Source organism: Myotis yumanensis, unplaced genomic scaffold (assembly GCF_028538775.1).
Source record: "Myotis yumanensis isolate MYYU_CA2020_CCGP unplaced genomic scaffold, mMyoYum1.0.hap1 SCAF_11, whole genome shotgun sequence".
Taxonomy (NCBI): Eukaryota; Metazoa; Chordata; class Mammalia; order Chiroptera; family Vespertilionidae; genus Myotis; species Myotis yumanensis.
The window spans coordinates 41,151,361-41,176,673 of NW_027223762.1; the positions used below are offsets into that span (position 1 = coordinate 41,151,361).

General features: G+C 42.6%; 1 protein-coding gene across 1 annotated transcript; it reads left to right on the forward strand.

The window, feature by feature from the left end:
* Positions 1-376: 376 nt before the first annotated feature.
* Positions 377-22,910, forward strand: MXD1 (MAX dimerization protein 1). The gene is made up of 6 exons (XM_070429410.1): positions 377-653; positions 1,350-1,449; positions 5,965-5,994; positions 18,198-18,312; positions 20,091-20,250; positions 20,483-22,910. Exons 1-6 carry the CDS (start codon positions 581-583, stop codon positions 20,668-20,670), a joined length of 666 nt encoding a protein of 221 aa, XP_070285511.1. The 5' UTR covers positions 377-580; the 3' UTR covers positions 20,671-22,910.
* The last annotated feature ends 2,403 nt before the right edge of the window (positions 22,911-25,313 follow it).

Consider the following 25,313-nt stretch of genomic DNA (forward strand, 5'->3'; position numbering starts at 1 on the left):
TTCGGGAGCCCGCCAATGGGAGGCGGGCGCAGTGCTGGCTCTCTGTAGCTCTTGGCCAATACTGACAAAGCGGCGGGGGGCCCGGTTGTCGTGTAGAACCAATGAAAGCTGGGAAGGAGCACGAGGCGGAGTTGCGAATCCTGTCACCAATTGGGAAGAGGGGGTGGAGCCGGGGCCTTGTCAAGCATGACCAACCAGCGAAAGGAGCGGACTCTAGGGGGCGTGGCCTTAATGCCCTTCCCCAATCGGGCAAAGCCAAAGGCGGGGTAGTCTTGGGGTGCCCAATGAGGAACGCAGGCGAAGCGGGCCTGTCAAGAGAAGGGACTGGGGGCGGGGGGATGGTGAGTCGGGGATAAACACTCCGCGGCGGGGGCGGCTGCTGCTCTTCTTCGGGTTCTGTCACGGTGTCGGCGGTGCCCAGCTCACCGGCCCCCTCCCCCTTCCGGCCAGCGTGGTCGCCACAGAGGCTCTGTGAGCCCTGCTCTGCCGGGTCCACAGCGGGTCGCGGGTGTTCGGCGGCGGCGGCAGCGAGCCCGTGGGCAGTGGGGGTTGGTCCCGTGGCTCCGGCCCCCGGTGCAGAATGGCGACGGCGGTTCGGATGAACATCCAGATGCTGCTGGAGGCGGCTGACTACCTGGAGCGGCGGGAGAGAGGTGCACGGGGACGGGAGGGGTCGGACCCCAACAGGGGCCGGGGGCTCTGAGGGTCCCCGCTGCGGGTCCGGGCGCCCGGCCGCTCCGGGGGTAGTTGGAGGCGCGGAGAGCGCGACCGCGAGCGCTCCTAACCCCTCCGCTCTCCCTACGCGCGGTCCGGAGGGAGGACGCCCGCTGCCCCCCAGGCAGTGAGTGGGGGTGGAAAGGGGGCCGCTGCACCCCGGGGTCCGGTGTCGCATCCTCCCCACCCCGTCGCGGGTGGAGTGCCGGGGGCCCCCTCGGCCAGGCCCTGGGTCTACCTCATCGGGCTCTTCCCTGCTGGCCCGTCTCAGGCGGAGGAGCAGCGCCTCCCCTGTCCTCCCACCCCCCCGCGCCCGGCGTTTGCCCCGCATCTTCACTTAACACACCTGCTGGACGTTGCCAGTGGGGAGCCCGGGCTCCAGGCGCTTAGCGACTTGATGGGTCTTTCTCAACAATGAGCAGCTGGAATGCTCCTTACACCTGCTCCGAACTGAGGGCATTCACACAGTTTTAAAAACAATCATTGTTCTAAGGATTCCACCTGGCTGCGTTTAATTATTTCCACTCTATTCTTTCAATGAAATATAGGTAAAATGTAAAAAGGAAATACTGTAGAGAAGAGAGAGTATTGAATGTTCCAGGCTCATTCATTAACTGGATCCTCCGGTTTTCTAGAAGCTGAACATGGTTATGCCTCCATGTTACCATATAATAACAAGGACAGAGATGCCTTCAAACGGAGGAACAAATCTAAGAAGAATAACAGCAGTAGCAGGTAATTTGGTAAATATTTCTCTTTCCCTTTTAGGTTATACAGCCGATGACACAACCTGCAGAATGGAAGTTACCTGTTGTGATTATAACCCAGTAAATTAAGTGGCGATCATGATTCAGTAATGCACACATGGTCGTAAGCCATGGGAGGAAGCAGCCCTCTGGGTGGAGGGAATTGAAAAGAGAAATGGACATTATCCACTTCTTTCACTTTTCATAATGAAAAATCTATAATCATGTTAAAGTATCTGACTTGGCATGGGTGGTAGGATTTCATATTTGACATGTGCATTAAATACAATGGTTTGTCTGATAATCTAGTTTGTCATACCTATTTATAATGACAAAGAGGAATGAGTGAGGTTAAAATCTGCCTTTTGGTGATGGAGGAACATATAACATCAAAATATTAATATGCCACAACCCTTTTATATTAGCCTTATTACAGTTCTTAAAATCTGTGACTCCCACTAGGAAGTACTAGCAGTTGACTAGTGGTCAGTGAAATCACATATTAAAGCTCTGAACATAGTTCCTGGCACATAGGAATACTCTATTAATGCTATTGTCCTTTTTCCACTCCTTGCTCTTCAAATATAAGTTAGCTAGGAAATCTATTTTATTAGATCCATTCAACTATACCTTTCATTCCAGTAAATTAAAACCGTTGACATTTTCATTGCTGATTTAGAATCCTTATCCCCTTCCCATCCTCATGAATAACTCCCTGAAAGTAGCTGTATTTGGTTAGCCTCTATGGTATAATACAGACCACTGGAAACCAGAAGGTTCCTACTTAAACCTAACTCACTTGTTCTTGCTGTCTCCTCTGTCCTTGATTCTGCTAGTTGTCCTCAGTGTTGGTAGAACCACAGGATGTGAGCAGCACACAGGTGCTGAGCTCTTGAATAGGAAGGCACTTTGTGAAGCACGGACCTGGTAATTAATTACCTGGTGATTTTTTTGTTTTCCTTCCCTTCCTTAGCATTACCTGAAAGTGGTAGCTAATAGATCTGTGCATGGATACTACCCGGGCCTTTAATAAGGATGCTGATACTTACTTGCCTCATATAATGGTGTAGGACAATTTAGCTATGTTGCATTTTGTTACAGTGTTAATTTTTAAATTTTTGTTTGTAAGAACTTTGAAGCCTTTTGGGTTATTTTCCTGGAAAAGTGTAGTTCATTTGTTCTTGTCTACTCATGATGTGAGAGGAATTGTCCACATTAATAGTCAAGCCTGGTCCTTAGCAATTAATTTTTTCCTAAGTTTCACAGGAAAGTTGTCAGGGGATGTTCAGTGATAGGGAGAGGAAAAGAAGAGGAAGTTGATGAAGAGAAGTGGCTTGGTCCCAGAAGGTGATTAGGAAAGAAAAATAATGATAGTTGAGAATTTCAAGCCAAGAAACAGTCTTTCTCTTCTCTTTAATATGAAGCATTATTCCTGAAAAAAAACATGGCTGCAACTCCTGATTTTTTGAAAAGCTCTGTTACTTCTCTTAATGGATTTGGTTTGCTTTCAACGTAAGAAATAGGAGGCTCTCACAGTTGCCCATATTCTTGACTAGTAGTGAATTAGTGTGATATCTTCAGTGATGCGAGGATCTCTTGAGAGACCATGATTAAACCTGGAGAAGACGCCAAGCAATCATGTGAAGCAGGAGCAGGTTGTTTTATTTAAATGTAATCATTTCCTTCCTGACCTGAGCAGAAAGCCATCCCCCCCCAGAGAATGCAGTTTGATCCCTTGATTTGAATTAGACTTATATCCAAAGCTCTGTATCGTCGGGATTGTGAACTGAAGTAAGGGCTGTGGAGAGATTGCTGCTGGTTTACATAACCATTGGATAACAGTTTATTCTTGTTAATTCGGGTTGAAATGCTGTGCTCTTTGTTTGTAGAGCTGGGGTGGGGGGGGAATACTTTTCCTTGGACAATAAAAAATAAGATTTAGCCACATATCAAATTTCTTGGGAACTGAAAATGCAGATCTGAAGTTTTTCTAATTGCTTGTTTCTAAAAAACAAACAAAAAAAACCACAAATGAAATTGTGAATATTGATTGTTTTGGAACCATCCAGAGAACTACTGGAATACAGGGAGATGGAATCTTTTTTTCCTCCCTTCCTGGTTTTTGAAATAAGTTATAAATATGTAGAATTGGAATCCAGGCTTTTAAAAAGTATGTTAAATTGGTAAAGCAGACTTTGGCACTCATTTGAAAGAGGAAGTCCAGGACTTGCCACCCAGTTCTTTTATGAGACAGTGGCTGTATAGCTGACCTGACATGGGGAGTCTTTTTGAACCAAGGACTTTTCTCATTCTCAAATACTATGTAGTTTGGTTTAGTTATCTTTCTGTTAGAATATATTTTTAAATGGTGACATTGACCTTCAATTATTACAGATTTACCAAATCTTCAGTAATCACATGGAAAAATCATTGTGATACAAAGTATCTGTCTCTTATCATGCTATAATTAAAAATATTAATGTTGACCCATCAACAGAGTTTGCAGGCAATCTCTGATTATTTCTTAAAAGGTCTGCTTTTTATTAAAAACAAACTCAGTTTCAGTAAACCAAATGCACTTCAATAATGCCCAAGCCATTAGGTAAACATCACAATGTGTTCAGCACCCCTAAGTAGTCAAATAAGATCTTTACTTTCCAAAACTCTGTTCAAAGTTTGGAAGGAGTTGTGCTTCCTATGGAATCTATTAAAAAGCCTCTCTTGAGGATTCAGAACTTTTTTTATATGTATCTTCAAAGAATCCAGAAATTTTTGGTACGAGTGCCCCGTGTGCTGTTATTTTCTCTGACAGGAGACCATGTTCTTTTCAAATATCCACCCTCCTCCACCACCACCTTCCAAGAATGGCACTTGAGGAAGGTCCTTGTCTGCGGTTAAACAGGGAAATCTTTGCCAGTTGTGGTCATATACTTCCATCCATTTAAAAAATCTGTCAGACTTTGAACTTGTTATTCCCTGTTAAAACTAAAATGTCACGTGATTTTAAGCCAAAGGTTTGCACTGTAAGCCAGATTCTTGTTAACTGTGATGTCCTGCTGGCCATTGCAGAAATAAACCTTCAGAAAAATGTAACTGAAGAAGGCTGAGGAATAACCAAGGGACTCAATCTAAAGCTTTTAAGTTAACCAGTTTTAAAGTTCGCACGTCCTTTATCCAGAAAACAAATGCTCTAAAACTGGAAGTGCTGTCATTTTTTTCTAGTTTTTTTCTTCGTAGAAGAGAAGTTTAAGTGCCAGATTGGAAATGTCCCATTTCAAGACTACACACACATACACACGCACACACACACACCCCTAGTCTCTGATGTGAACAAACTTGATCCCCCCCCCCCCATGTAAATGAGTGGCTGAGAATTCATGGCAGTAGTGATCCTCCATGATTACTCTGAGAATTTATCTCCTAGGCACAGTAAGGTTCTAATGATGGCCCCACAGAATCTCATGACTTGAACCAGGGCATAATCTGAACTGGTTAGATTCTAGAGAGCTTCCATAAGGTCAGGATCCAGTGCCTTTGTAACACTGGGGAGTTCCTCAGGTTTATTTATAACTAGTCAGGGAGGAACTGTGTGAGCAGGACACTGAAGTGACCACTTGACTGACTGCTTGTGACTTTTGTGAAACCTGTCCATAAATTTTTAGACCAGACCTTATATTCAAGGTCAGCTATAAATACACTAATAATATGAATTCACGTCCACCACAGCTTTCACCCAAGGCTCTCTAATCACTTTTACAGTTGCTGCCTCATTGATCCATGCTTGTTCAGTAGATAATTAGCAATGCTTTTTATTCCCATTTTACGGAGGGGTTAACCAAGGACAGAAGGGTAAAAGTTTCATTTCCTCCACAGTACCAGTCAGTGGCAAAGCTCTAACCAGTCTGTCGTCTTTATGTTGAAACGAGTTTTGGAAACTCCTCCCTAAACTCATTTCATAGCCATTCAGTACTAGCTCCTTCCAGGAGGTTGTATATGATAAAATAGTTACTTCAGGGAATACAAAGATTGAGGGAAGAGGGGGGATTTTTACTCATTTAAAACTGAATCCTGTAGTCAAACAACTTAGCATAAAATTTTGGTGAATACTACACCTAGAAGAACTCCAGGGCTGGAGTGGGGGTGCCACCTCCACTGTTGTACCCTCAGCCTAAAGTCAGCTTGTGGACTGATAGAACCCAAATTCACATCACATTGTCTTTGTATAAATAGACTTCTTTTACTTCCTTTCTTAAAATGGATTACCTTTCCACTAGGGAATGCATGCCTCTTGGTTTTTCACTTCTCTTTGAACTCTGTTTTAGATATTTACATGTACCTGACCCCCAAAGGGACTGGTTTCTTTAATAGAACCCACTGAGTTATTCTCCCTTTTTCTGTCTTCTATCAACTTTGGAGAGAAAGAAGTTAAAAATATTTGTTGGTGTTGAAGTAGTCCTTTAAGAAAAAAAAAAACTTACCCTTTTCTTATTGTTCCCTCTTTCAGATCAACTCACAATGAAATGGAGAAGAATCGGTGAGTTGGGGATTTGGGGGGTGGGATGGCGGGAGTTGTGATGCATTTTCTATTCATTAAATTAGGAATTGTTTGCTCTTCTTAACTCCTCCTACAATAGGACCTGATTTAAGAGTTCACTCTGGGCCCTCTGAGCAGCACTGCCCAGAAATCACTTAGGTAGATGGAGAGCTTGCTAGTTCTAAAGACCACACACCACCCTCACCCCTGCAGCCTCCTGAGGAATGCCTTTCCGTGTGACTGTTCCACAGGCCAGAGCATTTTAGGTCCTAGGCAGTGTTTCCCAAATGGTGTTTTTTAAAAATTACGTGCTACTGAATATAATTGACAGTGCTGTATTAAATCATGCACACACAGATATGTCTATCTATCTATCTATATATATATATATACTAGTGTATATATATATGTGTGTGTGTGTATTCACACACACACACACACACATATGTATGTGTGTAGTTATAATATCCTTGTGAATAGAGATTCTCAGAATTCGGGCAAATAGATGCAGAGCAGAAATTGGATTAGAGCAGCGGTTCTCAACCTGTGGGTCTCGACCCCTTTGGCGGTCGAACGACCCTTTCTCAGGGGTCGCCTAAGACCATCCTGCATATCAGATATTTACATGACGATTCATAACAGTAGCAACATTACAGTTATGAAGTAGCAATGAAAATAATTTTATGGTTGGGTCACAACATGAGGAACTGTATTTAAAGGGCCAGAAGGTTGAGAACCACTGGATTAGTGCCTTGTAAAGGAGCCTGCCACCCTCACTGGGCTCCGTCTTGCCACAGGCCTTAGTTGCTCTCTCGCCGGGATTGCCTTGTGCTGCATATTTACATCTTCATTTTCCACAGCAAGTGTGCCCATCCTTCTAGGACACAGCCTGGTGGCTCTCAACTCTGGTTGCACATTAGAAGCACTTGCAAAGCTTTTATTGTAGTGTTTTAATAATTATTTTTCATGTTAAATACATTATACTTATATAGTTATACATTTGGGAGGAAGAGAACAAATTGTTGTTTCTGCTAATTTTATAAAGTAACTTTTTATTATAGAATTTTTCAAATTTACAAAAATAGAGCAAATAATGTAATCAACTCATATGTACCCATCACCCAGCTTCAACAGTTATCAATATTTTGCCAATCTTGTATAACTAAAACCACCCCTCTTCATGGGATATTTTAAAGCAAATCTATCTCTAGTAGACTTTTTACAACAACAAAAAACCATAAACACTTGCTTTTACTATGCAGAAAAATCATGATAATTCTTTGTGCAACTTAAAAAAACAAACACAGACCTCACCCCTAACAATTCTGATTTAATTGGTTTGGGTTGAGACTGTCCACTAGCCTTTTTTTTTTTTTAAAGCTCTCAGGTGATTCTCGTGTCCATTCCGGGCTAAAGTCACTGAACAACCCTCATTCTAGCTTCCGGGCTCCCTGTCCAAACTGACGGGCTTTCTGGGTGCCTGGCATGAACGAGAAGATGGCGTACAATGTCATGCACACCCTCTTTGACGAGGGAGCCTGACTGTGAAAGTCAGGACATGAGTGACGTGTCGTCAATGAAAGGGCAGACCAGACCCTTACTAGGAAGGCAAATCTCGGAACAGGGCAAACGCTTAGTATTATTCCATTGTGTGTGTGTGGGGGGGAGGGGGGGTAGCAAGTGTGTTGCTGGGCCCGTGTTTCTCCCCATCTCTTCCCGTTTCATTTCTCTGTTGCACATGTTTTAAGTCAGAGCTTTTTTAAGTCTGAGCTTCCTTTATGCTTTAGGGCTTTATATATCATGAACTGGAAACTCAAAAGTGTCTCTTCTGGAGGAAAGGGAGCCTAGCTTTTGTTTTCCATCTTTAGATTCTCTCCCATCTTCCTGCCTTTGGAGTGAACTGGGTAAATTGGGAGTTTTTCTGCTGAAAATTCTTCTAGTCTTCCTTCTCCCCTCTAACATTTTACTTAGGCATTTATTTTAATGATTGAAATTTCATCCCTCCCCATAAGGGCTCTTAGGCTTACTACAGCTTTGTGCCTTGCGCCTCTGCAGGAACGCCACCAGAATGTCAATTCTTACCATTTATTATAGTCGTTCAAAGATGTTTGTTTTCTACCATCAGTGGCCCAAGAACTTGTGCTCCGCACAGGTGTTAAGTGAGTTCATACTGGGACAGTAAATCAGCATGGTCCCCACCTTAGAGAAATGTAGACTGTCCGTGAGCAAGACACAGAGAGTTCCAGTTAATATGCTGAGTGCTGAAATCAAGGTATGCACAGGTGGCTGTGGAGGCTAGAGTTCTAGAAGACTGGATTTGAAGTCGCCATTGGGCAGGGCAGGCTGCTTATAATTCCAGCTGCTTCTGTATGACTCGTCAACTTTTGTTCGTTGAAGGGTTACTTATCTAGTTTCCTTATTGTCCTTTCATTTTTGGAGTTTGGTCTTTTAAGGTCTTGATAATTCTTCCTCTTGCCTAGAGCCTGTGAACAGAAGAGAAGGAAGTAAGGACTCAAATTTACTTAATTTAGCCAAGCATTGGTTGCTGCAGTCCAGGGGAGGAGATTAAAGCTGTCGGGCACTTCTCCCTTATTAGTGTGGTTGCCTAAGATTTTAGGGTTTTGAGGTCAGTTGAACAACTGCTGTTACAGCCTCCCTGGTTTCAGTAACTGAATGCTATAAAAGAGCACTGCTTTGCTAAATGCTACTACATGGGGCCATTTTTTACCTTAACATCATATGACAAAGACTGGCATAGCTCTCAAAAAAAAAGTAGTAATTTAGAAAAACACAACTTCTAACAGGGATTTTTTTTCTCTCTGAATCTTTTCTGTGGCACTTTAGAGATTCTGAATAATTGGTGCTCATCAGGACTCCACTCTGAGGATACTGTATTCAATGTACCACTTAAATAATCCTGGCATTGATGGGAAGAGAAAAGAAAAGACCTAGAATGGTGGAGGCAGTTGGTATTTTCCATTCAGTGGACTAGGTGCCGTGACCACCAAAGAGGCTGTGTGTTAGGTGCTGGGAGCCCGGAGCCCAGTACAGACCTGCTCCCGGGTGGAGGCTCAGTGTAGTGTCGCTGTGGATGCTGGGCCCTGGCTTTTCTGCATTTTAACTAATGTTGTGGGTCCAGCCTCCTAAGGAAACACCCTTGGTGAGGAGATGGTGTGTTTCTTTTTTCTCAAAAACTAATCTTGAAGAAGTTTCTGAGAAATATAGAAAAATCATACTAAAAATTAAATCATCCATGAATCTAGCAGCCAGAGGAAATCAAGGGACCTTGGAAATGTATCTTTTCAATTGGTTTTGGAAAATAACTTTAAAAATCTAGTTTAGTGTAGCAAATTCAAAAATTCAGAAAAGCAAAGGGAATAGTAAAAAAAAAAAAATCACCTGTAATAGACCTTGCAGCAGTAACAACTGCTAACATTCCTGCTAAGTTATATATTTATCTAGACTTCTGTGCATACTTTTAAAAATTAACATCAGATCATATAGTAAATAGTTTGAATCTTCTTTTTAAGTTACGTTAGGAACATTTTCCAATGTTGTTAAATCTCCTTTCCTAACATTACTTTTAGAGAATGCCCAGTATTGCATCATATGAATGCACCATAATTCATATAACCAATCACCTATTTTAGGTTCTTCCCGGTATTTTGCTATTGTAAGCAATGCTTCCTTAATTTACCTTGTAGATAAATCTCTGTCCAACATCATAACTATTTCCTTAGGGTAAGGTTATAATTGTGGAATTAATGGTATACAAGTTGATAGGGGTTTTGATGTTGACTGCTGGATTGCCCACCAACCAGGTTATGGCTGAGTCTTCCCATGCCAGTGTACATTGTTTTTTTAAATTATTTTTTAAAAATATATTTTTATTGATTTCAGAGAGGAAGGGAGAGGGGAGAGAGAGATAGAAACATCAATGATGAGAGAGAATCATTGATTGGCTGCCTCCTGCACGCCCCCTACTGGGGATTGAGCCCACAACCTGGGCATGTACCCTTGACCGGTATCAAACCCAGGACCCTTCAGTCCGCAGGCCGACACTATCCACGGAGCCAAACTGGCTAGGGCTAGTGTACATTGTTTTAATCACTGAGGTTTTATCATGCACTTCAGGATCTGGTAAAGCAAATCTCTGTTCTCCTCCCCTTCTTTTTTTATTTAACCCTGTTCTTAGCTATTTTCATCAGTTTGTTTTTCCTGGTGATTTTATAATCAGTCCATCAATTCCTCATCCCATAAATTCTTTTGGGATTTTCAAAATAAAAATTAAGTAATTCCAATATAAATTAACCTTAAAAAGTTCTTATTTATATATTAGATGTTTCCATGTAGATCTTGCACATTTTTTGTAAAAGATATTCCTGGTTTACATATTTTTTTATTGCTATTGGTTTCCCATTGTAATTACTCATTGATTTTTATTGGAAAAAGAAAATATTTTAATCTTTTGTTATTCTCTTTACTGATGGTAATTCTGCTGTTTCCTTCTCTTCACTGGGAATTCTTCTGGTTTGAATACCTTTCAATAAGCCCTTAGCAAATGGAGACTGAGTGAATGCACAGAAGCTGCAGCCAGTGTCAGGAGTCAGGTGCTAGAATGGACTCTTTTTTTTTTTCCCCTAAAAGAAGGCTCTAGCATCTCCATTAGTAGCAGACACTGGTGTTTCTGGAATGGTGCATGTGCAGGCCTTGCTGGAATTAGGCAGCTGGTCTAGAGAGATTACCTCTGCCAGAGTCTTCTGAACCCCATGACGAAGATTGTTGTGTGTGCTCCGTGGGGAGGACTCAGCAGCCTGATGTAAGCTGTTATTTTCGTTTTGTCAAACAGTGTTTCAGTGGCATCTGGTCTGGCATATGAAACCATTTCAGCCAGGTCCTTTCTAGCAGGATATTCTAATTCATTGCAGGTCCCTGTAGTTGTTACTTTCGCATTTTGGCTTTTCAAATAGCTAAGCTCCTTCAATCAAAGGGATAGAGGACTGACTTTGCATGGGGTCTGAGTTGTGGTATGTATTGCACCACTCTTACTGCTCCTGAACTCCCTCAAGTACATTCAGATCTCACTGTAGGATGTTGTAACACATCCACATTGCTTTGTTGCCACATGAGGCTAAGGGCGCGACCTGGTTATTACACAGGAAGTATATAGGTATCAGTGTGCAGTATTTGATGGTGTGGAGGAGCACTCCGATTTGTACCACTAGAATCCATCTTTCCTCTTGGGTAGGTGGGATCTGCCCTTGGAAGAACTTGGAGAAGAGATATATGCTGGTTATTCAATCAGTTTCCAATCCCCTACCCGGAACACTGGGGCTTCCCTGACTTTTTGTCATAGGCATTAATAGTCAAAGTGTGAGATAGAGCAAGCAAGTACTAGTTTATATATATATATATTTAATTTGGGCTCTAGAAAGGAAATATTAATGAGGCATACTTATGTATTTCATACTTTTATTAGAGAAGTGATTTTATAACTTAAATGTAGCCACCATGAATTGCTATTTATACATTCACTGTTCACTGAGTGCCATGTTCCTGTACAGCTAGCATATATAATTACCTTTGTAAATTTTTACAAAGATTACTATCACAATTCTGAAAAATCTCCAAGACCAAGACCTTCCAAAGCTTTAATTAAGGTGGTAATAATGAAGTCTTTGGCAATTTTTTATAAAGGGATCATTTTAGAAAAAGGAAGAAAATCCTTTTTTTTTTCTCAAAGCATGACTTGTATGTAGCCTTCATCAGGGTTTTTTTATTTAACCCAGTAAGGTTTTGTTCTAAAACCAAACTCTGGAGAAGGTTAGGCCCTATCATCACTTTTAGGGAGTAATTTTTGACCCCTTAAGATTTGTTTCTTCTTACTTTATACTAAATAACCTCTTTTCTTACTATATACCTACATCTGAAATTATTTTTATTCCTCTCCAATTATCATTTAAGATTTATAAGGCTATTTAATTGACTAACTCTGTGTCCACACAAAGGTAGGAGATAAAATGGTGAAACCTTGGCGTTAAATAGACTATTGTTTATATAACTCTTTTTCTTCTTCTTTGGTTAATAATCTTAGGCCCAACTTTAGTGAAAACTAGTACTCAGTGTATCATGTTTGTTAAGTAAGGCTTTCTTCAAAGAGAAGGGATATGAATTACCGAAGATAGCAGATTCTACTCTTAGGTCAATATCTGCAGACACATTGTTATTTCTATTTAATATAAATTAGAAGACTTGGTCTCTTCCATTATTTGGTAACGAAAGAAACAGAACAAGTTGGATACATAGGAGGTCTGTAGCATGTGAATAAAGGAATATGATCTATTTGAAAAAAAAAAAGTTTTTGATAAGCTATAAAAGCTTAAAAACCTTTATGAAGTCAAACAAGATATGATTGAGGAAAATGAAGAAATATGTTTGGTAGAGGGCAAAGTGGGTCCATTCTGGAATTTTCGGTGGGAGCTGGTATTGGTCATGGTCTGAAGGTCCCTCAGATAAGTAATCTTGCAATAATTTGTTGATGTGTCTGACCACTCCAACTAGATTTTAAGTGCCTCCAAGGCAGGGACTTGGTCTTACTCAACATTACACCCCCCTGCACCTAGGAAGGCAGCAGTGCATAGACTTCTGTCCTTTGAGAAATACTAGTGGAGTAAATGCATGAAAGAGCTCAGTGTGTGTTTCAAGATTCCCACCTATAAACCTATTTATCTACCCTCTTCACAGACTTTCTTCCATGTTGTTTGCTCTGCCTTGACCTTATAATTCTTTTTTGTATCATTTTCACTTTACTGTGAAAATCTGAGGGAGAGAGCTCAGTCACACCTTCAATAAAAAAGACTAATCTCTGATAACAATGCCTCCCTCACAACAGAGAAGCACGACATGCACTCGGAACGGACCTGAGACCATTCCCAGTCTCTCGGTCCACGTGAGGAAGAGCCTTAGGGTTGACACAGCAAATACATAAGCACTCTCTGCAGATTGCACCATCTACCTAGATTCTTACTCCTTTTGTTGCACCTGTTCCCTAGCTTACCAAACCTGCTGGCCTGAGACACACATGGATAGAATCAAGGAAGCTAGAGTGTGGAGGCAGAAATAAAAAGAGCAGCATTGAGGCTCATCTAAGAGCACGCTGGTCAGCCTGGTGCCTTGGCCAGTGCGGAGCTCAGGATGACTGCCTCAGGGCCCGAGCCTCGTCATTAGTGGCTTCCTTCACTTGCTTGTTTATTTTCTCAGACTCATGGCTGACAATAGTTAAGGAAAACTAACCACGGAACTGCATGGCATCCAGATGCATTTTATATTTAAATCTTTAATATATTTGGAATTTATTTTGATGTTAGTCTCCCCACTTCCCTGCCATTTTCTGACTAATCCATTCCCCCTCCCCCAAGGATTTGCAGTGCTATTCCCACTAAATGCTAAATTCATATCTATTCTTGGGTCTGTTCCTGGGAATTTTTTTTTCTGTTCACTTGATTTGTCTGTCTATTCCTGTATTAGTATATACTGTTTTTAATTATTGAAGCTTTATAATACAATTCAATATCACATTTCCTCCTCATTCTTCTTTTTAAAAAATTTTGGCAGTCTTTGTCTCACACATTTATTCTTCTAGATGAAGTTAAAACTAATTTCCCAGTATTATAAAGAATACTGTTGGGATTTTTTCCTTGGAATTATGTTAAATTTATAGATAAACTTGGTAAGATTGACATTTTTACTTTGAGGATTCATATCTGGGAATTTGCTGTTTTTTCCATTTATTCATATTTTCTTATGTCTCTCAGCAAAGTTTGGTCATTTTCTTTCCAGAGATCCTTCCCAGACTGTTTTAAGTTTGTTCTGGAACATGCCATCCTTTCTTCTTGCTATTGTGCTAGGTGTTTTAGGGTCTCTGGATTTGGAAACACATGTAAGATGTGCTTGAAGTTCCAAGGTCAGCACTTTGCCCCATCTTACCTTTCCTTTGGCCATCGCAGTAGAGGTGTGAGAGGGAGGCCAAGCATTTCGGATGTGCCCTCCCTCCTTTGAGTCCCTCCTTCCCCTGCCTCTACGTGATGTGGGTGGCCTGAAGGAATCTTCTTCTTTCGCATGCAATAGCTTTATAAACTCTGTGCTAATTTTATAATGTAAAACAAAAGTGCTTTTAGCATAAGCAAGATCTGTGTTTCCATAGAAAATGGATAAGACTGTCCATCTTTTAATGGCAGAAGAGATCTATTTTCTTTAAGGACGAGTTTAGTGATTGGATTTTATCAGCTAGCATCTACCTAGTGAGACACGGAGTTCCCTACTGATTTTAAAGAAATATTATAGAGCTATGATTATGGGTTTGCTCCCAGTAATTACTCTTCTACAGAGGAAGCGAGGATTGAAAGAATAACTGCTCCCGGAAATGGAGCACTCCATGTCAGACCTGGCCCAGGGGCTTCCCTGCCTTGTCTCAGTTAATATCACATGGCCCCCAGGTGGGCATTGCCACCCTTCTGAGGAAATGAGGGCTCCATGGAGTAAAGAAACTTGCTCAAGGTCACACAGGGAGGAAGGGGCAGAGTCAGGGTCCCAAAACTTTACTCTTCATCACTATACTAATATTAGGTTGTATAGAGATTGACAGATTCAGATTTTAAAATAATTAAAAACAAAAGTAAATAAAATTTGAGATATTAAAAACTTACTGACAAGAAACTATAGTTTATATCTAATTTAGTTATAGGCCACACTTTATTCCGAGTGTTACTGATTATAGCTCAGATCAAAGATTGGTTTCTTTATGCTACTATAGACCAAAGGTGTATCAGCCCATTCAGAATAATTAAAGCAACATTTCTGAAGAGTCAGCAGGTGAAGTTGTCAAAGTTCATGACCTTGGTACAGAGCAGTTGGATCATGGCAAAAAGAAGAGGTAGTCTGGGGCCAAAGGGAGCCAGGATTTGGCAAAACCCTCTTCTGCTGGGGGTGGGGAGTGGGGAGGCAGCTCTTGGCAGCAGAAGGCGAGACTGTCTGAAGAAGATGTGATGGGAGGAGCTGCACGGAGGGGTCATGGCGAGGTGTCTAGTGGCTTCCTGTCGAGGATATGTGGCAAACCCCCTGCCCGTTCCCCAAAGGGGAGTTGGACCTGGTTCAAAAGTGGTCACCAGGCCCCTCCTGCAAAACCAGATCCCTGGGCAGGAGGCTGTCAGGACTGAGGGGAGAGCTGAGACAAGGGATTGTTCTGCTTGCTTTGGATCTTGGAGCTCCATGGTGCTCAGGGCTGGCTGCAGGAGTCCAGGTCCCAGGGTGGAGGGTGTGTCTGTCTGTGTCTCAGGGTTGAGGATCCTCAGGGGGAGTTGTTACAGAGATGTCTGTAGAATTTTGTTATCTGGTTCAGGAATTGAATATCACTGCTCTGTGATGGAACTGAGCCAGGCACCAACCAGGGGTGTGTCTGCAGGCAGGTGGCAGGTGGGCACGGCGGCCCTCAGGCTGGAGCAGTGAGGCGCTAGGAACGTGCCAGAAGACACGGAGTGAACATGTATTACCTTCAGCTCAAATTAGTCAAATTACTTATTTCTAGTTTCACAACTGGGAGTGTTCTTTGGAAACCCACATTTGGGTAGTGAAAATACTTTCTGGGCTAGACTCCCTGTGTAACTAGAATGACGGTGCATGGAAAGATGACTTTATTATTATATTTTTATCAGTAGACAAACTTCCTAAAAAATTTACATACTCATCTGTAGATAAACCTACATCATAAAGACTAATGTGACTCTGTTCTGAATCACGCAGTCTTTGCAAATAACAAGCCAACTGAAAAATGTCCAACTCTTTTTAATTTGAGCTTTTTTTCCTACCTCAACAATTAGTCTATAAACTTCGTAGTAAGAAATAAGTTGGATAACTGTATGTATAAGTATGTGACTGAGTATACTTTCTTATGGTGTTTCTAGTAACGATCGATTTTCACTGCTCTTTTTGAAGAATATTACTATCCACGGTGAACAAGTACATTTTACACAGGTTCTGCTCCCCCGCCCCCATGCAGGAGGAGGAACAGACCTCTAATGTGAGTCTTTGCTTGTGACCATAACAAATGGACAGGTTTTCAGAGCAAGTGGAAGTCTTATAATATAGTTAGGCATTTGTCCCCTTCAGTCTTCCTGGCTCAGGAATGAGTGCGGTTCTTCTCGAGCTTATTAAGGCTTAGAGGGCCCTTGGAGAATGTAGAACAGCTCCTTTAAGATCCAGACGAGGAAGGAGGCTCAGAAGCAGATGAGGCAGGGGCTCAAAAGGCTGTCGAGTGCACCCCTGGTCAGATCTGCCTTGGGGTGTCACCTGAAGTCTTGATATGAAGGGTGTGAACTGACTTCCTTGCATACTGACCTATCGTAGAGCTTTCTGACGGTTTTCTCCTTTTGGTCTGCATTCCCAGCTTCCATTAATACAGTAAAGTTTTTAAGAGGGAGGAAAAGGGCAAACTAAGCTTTAAGGTTTTCTTTAAGTTCAGCTGCAAGGAGGCTCCCAGGCTCCTAGGAGCTCTGCTCAGGTCATTGTGTGTAGGGAATGGCCTGTGTCTGACACCCCAGGACCCTGAGCACTGCTGAAGGCGCAGAGAAGGGAGAAGTGGCCTCTCCTCGAGGGGCTTGAAGTCTAGTTGAATAGATGGCATCATCCGGTGGGCAAACATGTATTAAGCCTGTGGGAGGGGGAGGCACTGTGGCAACAGCAGTGATGAAGCTGCAGTCCCCACTTTCTGAGGAGCTTGCAATGAATGGTTCCGTCACAATGCCAGACACCACATCAGCACAGTCAACTCCCAGGGCACAGCATGAACAACGAAGTACTCAGAGAACGGAATCTCATGGGCTGGAAGGCTTGCGAAGGCTTTAGGAGGTGGCAGCTGAAACAAACTCTGAATCTTGGCCATGTTCATAGAATCTGCATGTTCTACAACAGGGGTGGGGAACTTTTTTCCTGGCCAAGGCCGTTTATAACATCATTAAAAATTAGCCTGCTGTATTTGGTCAAACATTTAATTAACTCACCCCTAATGCCTTGGCAGGGCCAGACCCAATGATTTTGCGAGCCAGCCGTTCCTCACCCCTGTTCTAGAATAAAACCCAAACCAAGATGTCAATGAAATTAATATTTCCAAAAATGCAGGAACTTTTGTGCTTCTGGTCAGTCTTTGACGAAAGGCCCTCTCTTCCGTGTGTTGCTGTGGCTTCTGCCTCATCCAGCCTCTCTCCTCTTCCGCTCTGTCCCGTAGCTCCATTCTGCCGCTCTCCGAGATACACGTGGTTCTCTCCAGCTGTTCAGCATGCTTGTTCATGTAGCATTACCAGTGGTACTTTTTCATTATTTTTAAAAAATATATTTAACTTTTGAATAGCAGTTTACATGGTTGAAAAACCAAAAGGTATAACACATTATTCAGTGAAAATTATCCCCCTTTCTTCATCCCAGTCTGACTGTTCCCTGACTTCTCTCTGCCCAACTACTGTTACTAGTTTATGTATCATTCTAGATTTTATGTCCATACAAGAAGACACAGATATTTCCTCCATTTTTACCAAAGATAGCATGTTATATGCAGTTTGCTTTTCTTCACTTAATATACCTGAGAGTTCTTTCCTAATAGCACATAGAACATATTCTCTTTTCATAGCTGCATAGTACTCCACTACATGGATGTACCCTAGTTATTTACTCCCTATTGATGATCATTGGGGTTGTTTCTGTCTTTGCTATTTCAGATAAAACTTAATGACTAATATGTCATTCACATGTATAAATACTGTCTACAGCAATGATGTAATTGTAGTGACTTAGTGGTCCTGAATGGGTAAAGATAAGTATGGTTTAAAAGGATTCTCACCTGGCATGTCATTATTTTCTGAATTTGGATATTCTCTATTCAGAAACCTGGAGATAACCTGATAAATATGCCTGGTGAACAGTAGATATTAGTCCCTATTCCAACACAGGTATTTCAAATAGATTTAACTGTAGAGAACCCTGGATTTTGCTTCTCCTTGGTTTTCACCAGAGATATATATCGGGCAAGAGGTCATTGGTGGTCTTGGACATCACTGGGCCTGGGCAGCTTCCTACTCTTTCAGAACTTGTTCTTGAAGCGTACCTTTTGGCCTGCCATGAAATTCTGAAGTGCTACTGTGATCTTGTTTTTATAGACGGGCCCAACTTCGCTTGTGCCTGGAGAAGTTGAAGGGGCTAGTGCCGCTCGGGCCTGAATCAAATCGACACACTACATTGAGTTTATTAACAACAGCCAAATTGCACATAAAGGTAAGTGTATCCTTGAGATGCCTGTTTATCTTTGCCTGAGCAGTAAGGGTTTGTTACGAGGACAGCAAATGTATATCTGCAGGACCTGAGCGCTTCCTTCCCGCCTTTTGGATGAATCACAGGCACCCCAAACGCAACCGGTTCAGACCCATCTGAGTGTTTCTCACCCTTAGGCACCAGAAGTTAAGTGGTCCATCCAACTGCCCATCGGATTATACAGGCCAGAAACTCGGGGCAATCCTTGTTAGCTCTTGCTTCTTAGCCATATATCTAAGTTGTCTCCAAGACCTAAATATTTCACAGCCTGTCTCCTTCCCTTTCCACCCCATCATCTACTGTAATAAATCCTGCAGTGCCTTCCTCTGAGCTGATCTCTGTGCTTCCCAAGAACAATCCGTCCTGAGCTCAAGTTCTGTCACCCTGTAAGAATTCTTCTGTGGTTCAGGACATACTCTGCCACCAGGCCTGCCCCTCACCTGTGTGCAGTATCACCCTCTCTGCCCCAGACCTCCTTTCAGTCCCTAGCGCTTGTCATGTTCTCAGACCACAGGGCCTTTGTACATGCTGTTCCCTCTGTTTGGATGCTTTCCCCTCTTTACCTACTTCTTGTCATTCTTCATATCTCAGCACAGATACCACTAGCTCAGGGAAACCTTCCCTGACCTGGTTACTTTCTTCTGTGACAGGTGGTCCTATTACTGGGTGATTCTTAGCACTTGTCACCGTTGGCATCCCAGCAGGGGTTTGTGTGACTATTTGGTTGTCTCCATCCTTAGAATATAGACTCCCCAGGGAGGGGAGCAGGTCTCTGTGGTCACCTTGTATCCCCAGGACTTCCGAGAGGGCTGGCACAGAGGTAGCCTTAGTACGGAGCTGGGATAGCAAAGGGGGAGTGAGTTCTGTTCAGGCTCTTGCAGCATGTGTTTCTAGTCATGACTAGAGGCCCGGTGCATGAATTCATGCATGGCTGGGGTCTGGCTGGCCCCTCCCCCTGTTGAACTCCGGTCAAACTACCGGTCTAGGGGACAGTTTGCATATTACCCTTTTATTATATAGGATTGGAAAATGTCACTTTAATTATGGTTAGTAGCCTACATTCATGACATTTCTTGGGGAGGGCGGGAGAAGAATCTCTGTTTAGAGCAAAACAATCACAATTAAACAATCTTCTTAATTATCTGAAGAATATGAGAAGCTAGAGGACAGATTTGTAAAAACAAGTGGTCTACGGAAATGTGTTTTCAAAGCTCTTATGTTGGACAATTTGGAATCAGGACTTCAAAAGGGACTATTATTTCCTGCTAACAAACAGAAGTTAATTGAGATTTGGCATGATGCAAAAAGTGCTTATGTAATTGGGCCATGCACTTGAATAAACACACATTTAAATAGAAGTCTGTTTCCTAAGCTCCCACCACATGCACTGCTCTAGTTCGGAGATTAGGTGTTCAGGGTGTCGCTGCAGGCACGGGAGACCAGGTTGGGGGTTCCTGCCTGCAGTCTTTTCCGTATCAAAAGTGAGGGGCACCAGGAGGCTAGTCTCAGAGCTCCCCCCTAGAGTCCTCGTGACAGCACAGGCACAGCATTGTCAGTGCCGAAGGTGTCAGGCGAAAACAGGAGTCCCCAGGCCAGTCAACTTCCTGTCTCTGTGCGAAGCTACTCACACACCGAAGGAAATCTGCCAATTTTTTCAGAAGCCGATGCTAGAGAGGAAGATGCAGGGTCATTGCCAACTGTGAAATCTGCCTGTGGACTCTAACTACCCCTTTGACTTGCAGAAACTTGAAGATTGTGATAGAAAAGCCATTCACCAAATAGACAAGCTTCAGCGAGAGCAGCGGCACCTGAAGAGGCAGCTGGAGAAGCTGGGCATCGAGAGGATACGAATGGACAGCATCGGCTCCACGGTCTCCTCCGAGCGCTCCGACTCCGACAGGGGTGAGCCCCGATCCCTGCCCCTCTCCCCCTCTACCACCGGCCAGAGGCAGGACAGGGAACTAAGAACCTGCTTGTGATGTAGGGAAGCTGAGCTGACAGTCAATAGCGAGTCCCTCTCTCCTTTTAGCAGTTAGGCCCCACTGTCCAGAGGGCTCGGCCTGGAGTCGCTGGGGTTTTCAGCCTGAGTTCTCTGAAGGGTGCCTTTACCACTGTCTCTCTTGTCCTCCCACAGAAGAAATCGATGTGGATGTTGAAAGCACAGACTATCTCACGGGCGAGTTGGACTGGAGCAGCAGCAGCGTGAGTGATTCTGACGAGCGGGGAAGCATGCAGAGCCTCGGCAGTGACGAGGGCTACTCCAGCGCCAGCATCAAGAGAATAAAGCTCCAGGACAATCGCAAGACGTGCCTCGGGCTATAAGAGAGAGGTCTCCTGTCGGCTCCGAGTAGGTAGTGTACTGGACCTGCCCACGGCTCCCTTGCACGTCAACTTGCGTGTACCACCTTCACCACATCAGCTCTGTAAACGTTTGCAAGGAGTGCTTAGGATTTCATCCACTAGCTTCTCTTTCTCTCCACAAAAATTCGTCTGAGAGACTGTACATTCCAATCGATTTGAAGCACCCGAGAATTCTTAGACCGAATAAGCAATTTTCACATCTCAGCAGTTTCCCCTCTTATTTACTGTCCCCACGTAGCCTACCAGACCTTGCTTAACGTTTTCTGGCTTACTGTGTTACTTGCCTAGCAGAAATGTATGACTGTGTCTTGTGCTTAGGAATTGAAGGAAACAAGCTTCAAAGTTGAGAGCCTGACCTCAGAACTCCAAAGTCGGCTTTGACAGTGGCATTTAAGAGCACTTACCCACAGACCTCTCCCCAGGGAGGAGGCAGGAATACCTCCAGGAGACACCCGCACCCCGTGCTCAGTCCCAGAACCCCGTGCGGATGGGCGTCTGTCTCTCTGAAGTGGACACCTGGAGAGTATGGCTTTGGGGTTGCACAGCTCATCAAAGTTCCAATATTGTTTGTTCTCACAAACAAAATAGCACCGTCTATTTTTGTGATGTTTTTGGGGCTGCGCTGTGTACTGCTATCCCCAATGCGCATTCTTCTCCAAGTTTGTTATGCTACTTGTCTCTGGAACATTTTTTTTTCCTACCTCAGAGATAAATTAGATCTCCATTTCCCACTTAACACAAAGTGATTATGCCTCTTTTCCCCCAGAATAAGTGACATTTGGTCCAATTCTAATCTATTTTCCTATTTAACTTTCAGCAATAACTGAGCTTTGACACTAGCTGAGCTAGTGCCTACCACCAGTGAAAGGAGAGTCCACGTTTCTGCTCTGTGTTGCAGGGGAACAGGAGGGGCTGGTACGTGTTACTAGAATCCCTCGTTATTTTTGGACTCACCCGGAACTTCTTCATGAAGGCTTTTGGGTTGATAGTTTAAAAGGCTGATTTTTTTCTTCTTGGTTATGATTTCTCCCTTACGTGGTCTCCCACTTTGTAGCATTTTTATTTAAGCTAAAACAGAGCACATGTATATGTACATAAGACACATTAAATCTATAAAGACTATTTATTCATTTTATATAAACTAATGTAATGGAAAATAAATTCTTATGACTTTGTGCTTTTATAGATGTCCTAGAAACTTTGTATGTAGGTATCTACAAATTGGTTCATTCCCCTTAATATTTTTGCATTCATATTTTTGAGGTCTTGATATTTTCAGCCTCTGGCGAATCTTTTCCATTGAATTTAAACCATTTGTAAAATCTGTGACGCTGAAACAGAGTGTATGTCACAAAGTGATAAGAACATTCCTAAAATCCACAGACGCACTGCAACCTAAGGGCTCAACAGCTGAACCACTGCGGGGCCAGCCGTGCCCGCGCTGGCCTGCGGTCTCTAGCATGCCACAGCCTCACCACTCCACCTCCACACAACCAAATGTTCAAACACACTCTGCACAGCAGCTCATTCTAGACAGGAGAGCAATGTAAACAAAGCAAGATTACTTTTGTGTTTTCTCAATTAATGATTAAAAAATTTTTTAATTGGAAGCAGTGGATTGCTAAATAATCCCAAAGTCATGTATAACTCTCCTGTGTTTATTTTGTTCTGGTTTTTCCTTCATTTCAGCTTTGGGTGGGGGCGGGGCAGGTGACACAAAGGATTTTTTTATTGTTGGAATCTTTTCCAATTACCAGCTGAAGATTTGCACTGAAATACAATTTGTATGCCTTCTGCATTTTTAAAGCCTGCTTCCTGAGTTTAAGCAGAGTGATAGTGTTCAAAGAACCAGCTCAGCCTGTAACGTGTTTGAAAAGATATGTCTGCACTTTGAGGTCCCTTTTGAATGCCATTCGCTAGACCTCACAAGCATTTTGTTTAATAGCTATGTTCAAGCGCCTCACAAGTCCACGATGCTGGATGGCATCAGAAACTCAAGACTTTGGGAGAAGCTTGTGGGCTTGCATTGGGGGAGGGAAGGGAACAAAATTTGTGTATTTGTTAATTTAGAAATAAGGCATCTCAGAGATGCCATTATTTTCTGTGTTTTAATTGTTGTGCCTTTGAGTTAAACTGCATTTTTTTGTCTTTTGGTTGAAATATGAAATGTACTGTCCCGATATAAAACAGTAATTATTTGACCTTTGCACTGTTTGTCTGGTCCTTTTCAATCTGACTGCATAGAAATGTGGAACTTGCTAGATTAACTGACACCAGGGTTAGATGTTACTTTCTAAACTCGAGGTAGACGGATTCGGCAAGCTAGATGGGCTTCTCTCTGACCAAAACTGTAACCTTCAGGACCAGCAAACTCAGCCCACGGCAGCTAATCCCCTTCTCCACGCAGCTGATGGGCAGCACGGTTTGCCAATCTGTCCTCTCATTCACTGATCCACCAGCTTGACTGTTAAGAACTATACAGTCCTCTTGGTTGTTTTGAGTTTTTTAAGCAAATAAAAAACCTTTCTATTAGGGTTGTTGGGGGGAGGGGATGAGCAAAGAGATAAACCCCAGCCTTTAAGATTTTGACAACTGTACGTAAACAGATCTGTGTATAACTATAGGCACATGCATATTTTTATGTGAAAATTGATTTTAAAAAACTGAAAGGAAATCTCAACTACATTCTTACGGAAACCATTGCAATGCAAATGGGAAATAAGAGTGTGTCGCCCAGTTTCGTTTTATGCTGTGAGGAGGTAGGTGTGTGTGCTTCTGTTAGCATCCAGGAAGCACAACTGCCCGTGCCTCTGGCTTAGGACGGCGGCAGGGCACCCGGGCATTTTGTGTGTTTTCTGTTGCTAAGCAGGGATGCGAAGCCTTCAAGGTGCTGACAGCGACTGCTGGCACCTTCCTCTAGTGACTGGTTCAGGACCTGGATTCTTCTCCCTGTCAACCCAAGACTAGAATAATTTCAGTTTCCATTCAAAATTGAATACTTAGGTCTAAGCAGGTCCTGACCCTGCAGTTGGCCACGTGAGTGTTTTTTGGTGTGTTTTTTTAAGGTGGCCATTTTCCTTTAACCTCTACTTTTTTAAAAAAGAAACGAAGGAACCTTACCTGGGTTCCCAATGGGCCTCTCTTCTTCATCCCTCACGTGGCCAAGAGCAAATCCTAGGGTGTGGGGAGAAAAAAAAGTGTAAACTAGATAGGATTCTGATGTTCAAAATGACTAGCAATATTTGAGGGCTTGCTAATGGATTTTTGTGGGGTTTTTTTTCTTCTTGCCTCTCCCCATTATTTAAAGAGAAAACTTATTTTTGCAAAGAATATACATACACACTATCATTTAGATTTCTATACCATAAGGTATTGGCAAGAATATCGCTTTCATTGTGCTTTATAATCTATTTCCCCAATTCTCCGTCCTTGTTTTCCCAAGTGTTGTTTTTTTTTTTGTCTTCCCTTTTACCTGCCCTGGCACCAGGAGGCCAAAGGCTGCAAGGCATTTCCTGCATGGCAATCTATTATTTTTTCTATGTCTAACTCTTAGATGCAGTATGTTTAGGTAGCTGGCTACTCATGATTTTAAAAATTCTTCTGGGAGAAGATGACCCAAAGGCCCTGTTAGATGAGTTGGTATTTCTCATTCTACTTGATCAGATCTCTTTGTTTTTGAAGATACCTGGGGGTTGTGGGGAGGGCTGCAATATGTGATTTATCATGATTTTTCATTAATATTACATGGGCGATTTTCTTACATTCTTCTGAAAGAAGAAATAATTGCCTGGCACTGCTACTCAGCTATTGAATGGCTGAAGAAATCGAGTATCTTTGTCTTCTCACAAAAATCATAAAATGAGAATTAGTAAGACACCCAATTCTAACGTTGATCCAGATCTTTTATTTTGATTTCTTATTCTCTCTAGAGGGCTGGGGGGAGGAGGGGGCATTCTTGATTTTACCAAACTTGCCTTCCCCCTGTCCCTAGACTTGGTGCTCTGGGAATGTTGCTGTTAACCATCAAGTGTTGGGGGCCATTTTCCTCATGGTAAACACACACTAAACAGGGAGATGACAGTATGCAATTCTGTTTCCAGATGTTTCTTTATGTAAATACGACGCCAATGTAAATCCTGTGTCAAGACATAGAGAATGGTGCTTTTTATTACAGTTAGCACATGCGTTTTTAGAAGGACTACATGTTTTAGAGAATCTTTGCTGTGTATATGTAAACGTCTGTATTGTTCAACCATTAACAAATAATAAATTATTTCATTATTAAAGAAATCTGGGTCTTGATGTTTTGTACCCCAATTTAACCTCTCATGCTTTTTACTTACAAAACTGAGTTAATAAGATTTCTTTTTTCTTTTCATTTCATGGAAAAATCCATTGGCCAAAAGTTTTCAGCCCTTGGATCCTGTGCTGAGAGTTTCAATTGTGTGGCTTCAGCTGAGCCTGTTTGTTGATCAGAATTAGTAACAGCACCGGCTGCTCCACTTACCCATGTCCCCTGCTCTTGCACTCCTCTTGGCTCCCTCGTCATTGTGACACCTCCCATACAGGCAGCATGCGACAGGCAAGACTTCCTGTCTTCCCAA

Bases quoted from the DNA above. Each gene is read 5' to 3' on its own strand.
- MXD1 (XM_070429410.1), top strand. From the start codon at position 581: ATGGCGACGGCGGTTCGGATGAACATCCAGATGCTGCTGGAGGCGGCT. The intron at 654-1,349 runs GTGCACGGGGAC...CCGGTTTTCTAG, and splicing joins CCTGGAGCGGCGGGAGAGAG to AAGCTGAACATGGTTATGCC. The intron at 5,995-18,197 runs GTGAGTTGGGGA...TTGTTTTTATAG, and splicing joins AATGAAATGGAGAAGAATCG to ACGGGCCCAACTTCGCTTGT.